The sequence below is a fragment of the Peromyscus californicus genome, unplaced genomic scaffold (assembly GCF_007827085.1).
Source record: "Peromyscus californicus insignis strain IS unplaced genomic scaffold, ASM782708v3 Scaffold_13__1_contigs__length_99412109, whole genome shotgun sequence".
NCBI classification, from domain to species: Eukaryota; Metazoa; Chordata; class Mammalia; order Rodentia; family Cricetidae; genus Peromyscus; species Peromyscus californicus.
In genome coordinates, this window is record NW_026294424.1 from 85,957,032 (window position 1) to 85,966,300 (window position 9,269).

The following is a 9,269-nucleotide window of genomic DNA, read 5'->3' on the forward strand; positions in this document are numbered from 1 at the left end:
ATCACTGCATGAGCATTCGTCACCGCTGAATGCTGGTGCTGGCGCTCCTGATTTTCTTTTCATTTAATTTATGATCGTTTCTAACTTTTTCGTTCTGTGTTTTAACTTACAGTGCAAGCTTCACATAAAGCCGGGCCAGCCAAGGACGCTCCCGCATTCACCTGCTTTTGCAGTGATAGTGCATCTCTGTCATCCGTGCCCTCTTTGATTTTGTGTTGCCTCCCTCCCACATCCCAGTAACTCCTAGCTCACTTTGCTGAATGTTGTCGGGTGGTAGAAAACCGTAGACCAAGGGAAGTGACAGCAAACGCTCGTGCAGCTGGACTTTGTTTCCGGAAAGTTGATGGTTTGCCTTGTATGCCTGTTCCAAGTGGCGGCAGGAAGCGTGTCTGTCACTTGTATGCCGCTTTGGACCAAGGAGAGTGGGGTAAAATACTACCTGTGCATCTGACGGGGAAGCTCACCGCCTCAGCAGCTGAACTAAAACCCTGAGTGGCCATGTCAACAGCTTGCCTTGTCTTGATCATTCATCTCATGCTTGCCCAGCCCCTGAGCCGATTGTCTCTTCTCCACACTGGCCACAAACCACAGGCAGGCTTGGAAGTCGGCAGCCTGGTGAGTGGGCATCCTAGAGGGCTGTTTGCTTGTATGACTTTTTCATTTAGTCACTTGGTTATTTGGCCCAAGCTTGTGGTCTGCTCAGACCCTCTTAGGGATGGAGTCTGCATCTGAATGCCCACTTCAAAGCCTGGCTGAACTGCTGTGGCCTGGTGTAAGAAACATGGTTCTGTTCACCTCCACCAGGGAGTCCCTGATGCTTTCATGGGTCCAGATCTCAAAGACCAGCTCATTAAGTATTGCTTAGCTAGAGAATCTTCCACTAAGGATGCTGGATTCCCACTTACAATGAGGGGATTTACCCCACCCCTGTTCTCCAGACCCTCCCCACCCACCTGCATTTGCCTTAAGCAGGCTGAGGGGAGACCTGGAGGCTGACTCCAGGATATGGCTACTTCTAATAGAAATTTCCACAAGTCGCAATGAAAAAAAAAAACCTGCCATAAGTAGTTCAGATAGAAAACTGGCCTCACTGTATTACCTGTAGCACAGATCTAGAAGGATGGCCAGGAGTGAGCACAGTGTACCGTCACTCAAAGTAGAGAGTGAAGAGGCTGTGGGTCAGCTTTGCTTCTGCCCCTTGCTCATGTTGAGATACAGCTGTCTCTAAGGAATTTTCCTCACTCATCCCTCACTGTGACTAGTTCCTCCTGCTCTGTCTCTTGGGGTCATCAGTCACCTGGCCTCCCCCTGGGCCAGCACTGATTCATGTGCCATCTGCCCCATGCCCCGTCTGCCTGCTGTGTGAGAGGGAGAAGGGCACATCCTCTCTCCTGTCCACTTTTCCTTCTTGTCATCTGCTCGGCTGCCCCTCCTAACAGGATCCCCTGGCTTTCCCCGCTGTCTAACACTTCTCATGAACCCAGGCCTTCGCCTCTGCATTTTCCCTCAAACATCACCAGTTACCCAGGAATGGGATAAAAAAATGCTGCATCTCCCGCTCTGTGACATACACTTAAAAAAAAAAAAAAATTGTCCAGCCAGCCCCGATCTGATCCCAGCCAAGTTTTTATGTTCTCCTTTTCTTCATCTCCCAGCCATATGAAGAAAGCAGGGGTCTTTCATAAACTGATTTAGGCTTCTTTAGGCAAAGTAAGGAACTTGCCTTCACTAGGGTACAGACCAGGCTGGGACAGAAGCTACAGAGCAGCAGCCGCCCCCACCCACCACCACCGCCATCCTCGCTGATGGAGGAGGAGCTCCAGGACAGACACTGGCTTTGCTTCAGTTTCTCTAGCTAGCTGTGAAGCAGCAGCACTGGTGGCATGCTCACTAACTGTGGCTGCATTTGCTTCTTCGCTGGGCACCGCGTAAGAGCTTGAGCATTTGTGTCGTATGCTTGTTTCCAGCCACTGCTTGTGTGAGCGTTTTGTTTTTATGCCTTGTGATAGAAAATAACCCTTTGCATTTGGTTTCTCACATCCCTAAAAGCTTTTTAAGATAAGCTCAGCAAAAATTTAAAAAAAAAATCATCCAGTGGACTTTTTGATGCCAAGATATTATTGATTGAATTTTTTTCTTTGCATTTTTTTTCACAGTAAAATAAATCCTATGGAGAGTCAGGGAATAAAAAGCCAAGAGAATCCCCCCAAAAAAAAAAGCTTTAAAAAAAAAAAGAAAACACAAAAAGCTGTATTGCTTCTGAAACTCTTTCCCCCACTGCCCCCAAGCCTCCTGGAGTCTGTTATTGCTGCTCCCTTCTTTCCGTATCTGTGCCTTTCTTCACAGTAGTCCCTGGCTCTGCACGGAATAAACGATACTCTCAAATCTAATTGGATGTGCTTTCGCCTTTGCATGTAAGTACAGGAGTGAGAACTCTGGGATCTTTCTGTTTGAGATTAGGGGAAACAAACGGGACAGATGAGTTTGGTTTTTGTTTTGTTTTTTGTTTTAAGCTAAATGCATCTCTGCTGGCCATGTTTCTATTTTGCCCCCCAGTTTCTGCTTCCTCTTGGTCTTCTCAGTGGAAGTAGAGTATTGGTTACTCATTGCAGACATCGTTCTGCATGGCATCCTGTGGCGGGCCTTTGATTCTGACAGTGGGAGAAAGAAACTCCCACCATGCCCCTGAACAAAAAAAAATCAGAAAACAGTGCCTCTGCGCCCTTCCTGCTCCCTTACTATTGGGATCTTAGTCTGATGGCCTCACCTTTGTGCTCAATGCACAGTGGCCACTTCTTTTTATTGTTTTGTCGGACAGCCTTGTCTGGCCTCTCTGAGCATCTTTTGCTCCTTCTGGACGGTGCTCCCTGTGCTGTCTTCCATGCTGCAGGCCATGACGGAACGGCCAGCATGAGAATGCGGAGGCGGTGCAGGACAGTTTTCCCAGCTTGGGCTCTGTATTAACTGATCCGCAGGGGCATCTCTCAGCCAGGGGAACCATTCCACCTGACTTGGGGCCTGGGTTTCTCTCTTCCCTCCCTCTCTACTTTGCAACTCACCAGCAACAGCTCTTGCCTCCTCTCCATCCTGTGCACCTCTGATGGGTGGACTTGCCTGTCTCGCTTTCCTGACACACCCCTAAGTGTTCCACAGAGTCGGTGTTCAGGCGCCCCCTCATCCCACCCACCCACATCGTACTGTCTCTGTGTGGTCCTACCAGAACTGTCCATTTGAATCCCTTGACTTTGCCATTCACAAGTGTCTGGACTTGTCAGGTGTCAGTTTCCAAAAGTCCTAGTTCCATGACAGGACGTTTATTACGGAGTTGTTAGCTGAATTATGACCTACAGAGTCTAGTTTGTGTGTTGGTATGAAGGGAATTTTTAAAAATAAATTGAAAATTAAGCTGTGAACAGCATTAGAACTTTCGTCTATTTCTTGATTTTAAAATATGCTGATATGCCTTAAACTGTAGCTGTAGAACTGTCGTTTTTTGCTGTTTGAAGATAACCAATGTTTTCTAAACTGTTGTGTAATCCTTCAGTGTTGATGCAGAATTGTCATGTATGTACGCTGCATGTTAGACACGTGTCATGTTTTTCTAAGAACTAAAATAACTGTACTGATGTGAAGCATCTCGTTCCTGCAAGTTCGAAAGTGCTGACTCGGCGGCCCGCTGAGTCCCTCCAGTGTCTGTTAACATGGTGTGGTGACAGGTGACCTATGCATATATCACTAGTGCCAAGACGTAAAACGGGAAATATATTTTTACCCAACCGTTGTTCTGTGTGCCCGTTTGTGAGTTCTTTCCAGCCCCTGCCTGACATGCCTATGTACACACGCGTGCTTGTTACATCACATAAAGAAGTGGGGACGCCACCGTCTCCTGCCGTCTTGCCTTGTGTGGTGGACCTCAGCGCTGCTGTCTGGTCGGCCCAGCTTCTCCAAGACGCTTGCCCTAGGGTGTCCTGTAGCTCACACATTCCTCACCACAGTCCTTCCTGCCCCTGCCTGCTCGGTGCACCCATGACCCTCAGTGTCCAGCAGAGGCATCCTCCCCTCCCTTGGTCCGGGTGTCCGGTGTCCACATTGCCACCACACCCCTCCCCTCAGCCGCGCTTCGTGACACTGCCCCCCTTTAACGGACACACCGCTGCCTCCACAGCTGGTTGTAGAGAAGTGTGCTTTTATTTTTATTTTTTTGGCTTTAAGAATCAATTTGAATCTGAACCTTTCTTTTTTCTCTCTGTAGCTTCTTCTTTATGTAGCCATCCCGTTGCCAAGCCCTACTCTCTCTTAATGGACAGCATTAGAAGAGCAGGAGCTGTCTGCTCACACGAGTTGGGGAAGAGTTACCTCATTTCCGTCATCGCCTCCCGTCCTTTACAGTCTGGGTCAAATATTGCACTGCTGTTTGTATTTGTCATTGTCTGTTTACAAACCACCACCCTCAGTGGCTCCTGAAGTGACTTCAACTACCAAAAATAGTGACAATATTATTGAGAGTGAAATAGAGAACTTGGGTCCAAACCCTGGGTCTCGGGCTGGAATGCTCTTGCCTAGCTGCCATATTCTTGAACCTCCTGATCCATAAGACCTTATGGACCGAAGAGAGCATGTACCCCACTTGAGGTGGGCACCACCTGTGGGGCAAACTTAGCTCATGGTACCCCTTGATCTCTATCCCTCTGGCAACTCTGACCAGCCCCATCAGGATCCTCAGCCATCAGCAGGTCCTAAGAGTGGGACAACCCTTGCCTTCTGTTAGTTTTGTGGGTTGTTTCGGTTTGGGATTAAAGAAAAAGTATTTGCTATTGCATGTACAGAGATGGCTGCAGTTTTTCCTCTGGAACGTCCTATTGATACGGTGTTTTTATTTTTCAGCTGACCATCTGCCTCTTGAGAGGAAGAAGTGGGCATCCTTCCCTTAAGTTCAGGAGCCATTTTTTATTTGACCCTGTTGCCTGCACCCCTTACATAAGCTGTTGGAGAGGAAGTTCTGTTCATTTCGGGGGGCAGGGGATTCCAACCAGCCCGTCCTGCTTTTTGTATTTGTTACTTAAACTTACTTTTGGTATCAAAAATTACTCAAGCTCACTTCAAGGGGGAAATACCATCATCACTTTTAAGGCTCAACATTCTGTTTAATATCTTATCTTAGATGCAATTTGAAAATGCCCCTTTTTGTTACTAGAGTTTTGATCTACAAGTCTTAATTATGTTTGAATTGTGCCAGTGTTGGGTAAATGACTTTTCTGCCTCTGGGGCTCAATTTATATTTAAAGATATCTTAAAATAAGTTCTGGCCCGTCCCTGCCTGTGTGTCTGTTCTGAAGCCCTGCTTCACCTCCTGTCCATGGTTTTACTGTTTTTTTTTTTCTTTTTTAAACCGTGTAATGAACACCAAATGATGTCTAGATCCCCTCCCCAATAAGTGCATCGGTAACAAAGGTCCATGTCTTCACAGAGGGACTCACATGGCTTTCCCCAGACTATCTGCAAAAGGCTTGCTGGGGATGAAAGCATTTGCATCAGGTCACTTAAAATCCACCCATGTTTAAAAATCAAGTCGGGTAGCAGGGTTTTGCCTAAGAAGAGTGTGTAGTTTCATACTTGTTCCCTTTGTTCTGAGACCCTAGGTGAGAAGTGTGAGTGGCTCGTCCTCCTGGGATCGGGGAGTCCAAGCAGGCTAGCGTCTTCAGTGACCATAGGGACCCCAGTTATGAAACTCACTGGCCAAGTACCTGGTCTGTCTGATAAGATAGACTGCCACTCATCTGGCATGTTGTTTCAGGTGGCTCCTTTTCTCAGATGTTGACGAAACTGCTGAGTCCTCAGATCCTCCTGTGAAATAATAAATGTATTGGCTTATCCTAATCTAGATTGTAGGAAAGAAAAACAGAACTGAGCCTCTAGAACCTGGTTCTGATGGCAACAGCCTTTTTGTTCTCCACTCAAACTTTAAAAAGTACCACTCAGTTTCAAATACTTGCTTATCCAAGTATAGTTCTGCTTGAGACCAGCACAGCACATTATGAAGGAGAAATATGTCCTGAATTAATGTATGCTGAGCTGGGGTGATAAGGGGTGGGGGGGGAAGGCACACATCTCAATATGCGTGACCAAACATGCAGACATTTCAGCATCGATGGATGGTACCAGCCATACAAAACTTTTAGTTCTTTGTTCACCACTGACACAGACTATGTATGGGGCAAACACTTTTGGATGTCTAAGAAATATAATTGTGACCGTATATAATGACCTACACAAAGCCTTTTTGCTTTGCAGAAAGCCATCTTTCTGCCATGGAGATCGGCAGGGCACTGTAGCTCCTTCAAAGACCCTTGTGCTTGAATGCTTATAGTGACACCTAGTCCTTTATGTCTGGCACCATCTAGCTTTCAGATCAGTCACTAGCAAGCAACTGCTGTACCGACTAGTGGGAAGAAGGAATGTGTTGGTTTGAGCCTAAATGCCCATTCCCTCCCACGCCAGCCTCCTAGTCCCGACTGGTAGCTGTCCGTAAGTACACCGGTGGATGTCTGCAGAACATCACGTGAGATGTCAGCAGCAGTTTCATGTCTGCCTTGCTGCTGCTGGTGGTGCCTTTCAGTCCACTGCGGAAACTTAAAAAACTGTGGCTGCCAAATGAGTGGAGCAGAGGCTGTTACCCTGACCTTGACCCTGTCCCACAAAGCACAAACCCTGACCTTGACCCTGTCCCACAAAGCACAACTTAGTGAATGAGAGGAATGGAGTAACATCCCAGAAAAAGCAGGTTTTCTCAGCGGGGTTTGGGGACAGCTCTCCTAGCTGTCCGTATCCATTCCTTCCCCTTTCTGAATACTGTATTCTGTCCCATGTGCCCAGCCCACATTAGGAGCTGAGACTAGCCACATGCTCACTCATACTTACTCCTCAGTGTACCTCTTAAGCACAGCCAGTGTTTGGAGCCAAGGAAAGGGATGCCAGTCTCTTACTCGTCTGAGACAAATGTTCTGAAAAGCAGTAGGGCTCCATCCTCCTACAAGCACATTCCATAGCTGTTTGCTAACGTTGGTTTTCATTCTGGAGTGTCCTACTCTTCAACTGTTTCCACCAAATGAGCAGCAAGTTCACTCAACACAGAGGGGTTCGTTTTTTCTCTCTGCTTAGCTGTGTGTAACACAATAAGCTGAACAGTTCTGGTATTTGGTAGACTATGAAGGTTATATTGAGTCGAGTTGTTCTTTCTACCCTTAGCCCAGAACTTGTATAGCAGGCAAGACATTCTTTGGTCACCTCTTTACACCTTTTCAACAAAAAGTAACAGAGCTGGCCCAAACAGTTTCTCTCTGTCCTACCCTGCGTCTTACACATCAGTGTATGCAAAACCCCATGAAGACAAATCGATCAGGAATAGAAAACTTCCAGTCTAATTCCTAATGACAGTTATTTTAAATGTATGCACTTATCTCTCGTGTCCTAATGATTGGTTAAATCCAACTCAAACCAAAAGCCGCAAGATTCTGGGATCTGGATGTCTTTCAGTCTTTTCCCTTTATTTCTAGTCTCCTTTGTGGGACTACACACAACTCACTCATCAGGGTGCTTGATGTATATAAGTGGTTCTGGGTTTTTGTTTGCCTGAGACTTAGTATGCAGCTATTATCTGCTCCTTGCAAATTTCTTCAGTCTCACAAGCCCCAATGGTGGAAGAAAAACCTGCTTCAAGTTGTCCTGCGACCTCCATCCATACACACACCCCGAAATGGAGTAAAATTATAACCACAAAACCTGAGGATGTATCAGGAGGGACTTGGTCGCCAGATGATCGTTTATCTGCTAGTACCATAGTGAACCCAAACACCACAATTTCTCATGAAGTTAAAAAGGTGACTTATTCTTTTCCTGGGAGCACCATCTAGTGGCCAGCACTCAAAACATTAATAATGGTTATAGGAGACCTCATTAACATAGCTTAAAGGTTCACTAATTTGGGAGCTTTCAGAAACAGCATTCCTGTTAAAACTTCCTGTCAGATAAAAGGTGAAGATCTGAGATACTTTGAAGACGAACTTCATCCAACCCTGCTTTTGTTGTGATCTGAGGGTATTTGCTTCTCTGAGTGGTGAGAACATTTGGCACAGTACCTTCCTTTCCCGTTGAGAACATGTTGTAGGAGCTGAACCACATTTTCTTCTAAAGGAGAGAGGTCATCACATTGCTTTGGGCAGTGATGTTCAAGTACAGCTTGCTTCACTTCAGGGTCCTGGGTAAAAGCGACATAAAGAGACAGCAGCCACTGGGATAGTTCTTAAGTGGGAACCTCTGGATTCTCACCAGCTTCCCTCAGAGCCAACCACGGTGTCAGGAACACTAACAAAACCTGTATCTGATGTCCAGCCCCCCTTCCTCTCCACCGATGACCAACTTCTCACCTGTCTTTTAGAGGATGCAGTGAATAGCTTCTAGTTTCAACTTGCAAATACTACACCATGCCCATCCTTTGACCTCCTTCCTGGAGGACTCAAGGTTGATGCCTCTTTTAACCACCAGGAGGCAACAGACACAACACATGAAGCTCATGCTTCTGAATCGTTGGTAGTTTGCAAGTAACCCGAGTAGCTAAGGGAAGACTAGAAAAGCAAGTGAACAGCAGGAATGCTCTCCACCGAAATTCTAGTGTTCACTGTTTGCTTTTAGTCTCGGGCTGAAGTTCTGAAGAGTGGGTTTTGAGGGATGGCTGGGGGCTCTCGATACTCACTAGGGTTAGCTGGAAGGAGAGCAGCTCTCGGGTATTACCACTGAATCAAACCACTTGTTTCAGTGTCCCATGGAAACGATACTCCAAATTCACTGTACTGGTTCTTACGATGAGGCCTCACTATTGCCTAGGCTGCCCAGACTAAAGCAGTGTCCTGTCAGCGTTGTTAGTAGCTAGGACCACAAATGCATTCCAGCACGTTTACCATCAGCATTAGGAAACCTGGAGATCAAGCAGCTCAAGTCTTACTGTCTCCCAGTTTTGCAATTTGCAGCTTCTGGATTATGGATTAGATATGCAGACTCTGACTCTAGTTTTATACCCATCTGAGTGTGTGTGTGTGTGTGGGGGGGGGGCTCCATTCATATCATACACACTATGAAGCTGGAGCTCCCATAATTTGGAATCGAGAAAGCTGAAAATCGGGATGTGATTTTATAAAAAATGTGAAACTAATCCCTTGCACACAAAACCATTTTTTACTTTTTCCTGTGTCTCCCAACTCCCATCCTTACACACA

The 9,269-nt window shown here is 46.4% G+C and overlaps 1 protein-coding gene across 11 annotated transcripts in view; it reads left to right on the forward strand.

Moving 5' to 3' along the window:
• Positions 1–5,312, forward strand: part of Septin11 (septin 11) — an 89,243-nt gene extending 83,931 nt beyond the window's left edge. For 2 of the 11 annotated variants that reach the window (XM_052735389.1, XM_052735390.1), the window contains exon 10: positions 2,289–3,781. In XM_052735389.1, coding sequence (XP_052591349.1) covers positions 2,289–2,349 — 61 coding nt within the window. In that variant the 3' untranslated portion in view covers positions 2,350–3,781. Of the gene's footprint in view, positions 1–112; positions 3,782–4,252 lie in introns of those variants that run through there. The other 9 variants (XR_008217541.1, XR_008217542.1, XM_052735392.1 and 6 more) reach the window with 9 other exon arrangements.
• The last annotated feature ends 3,957 nt before the right edge of the window (positions 5,313–9,269 follow it).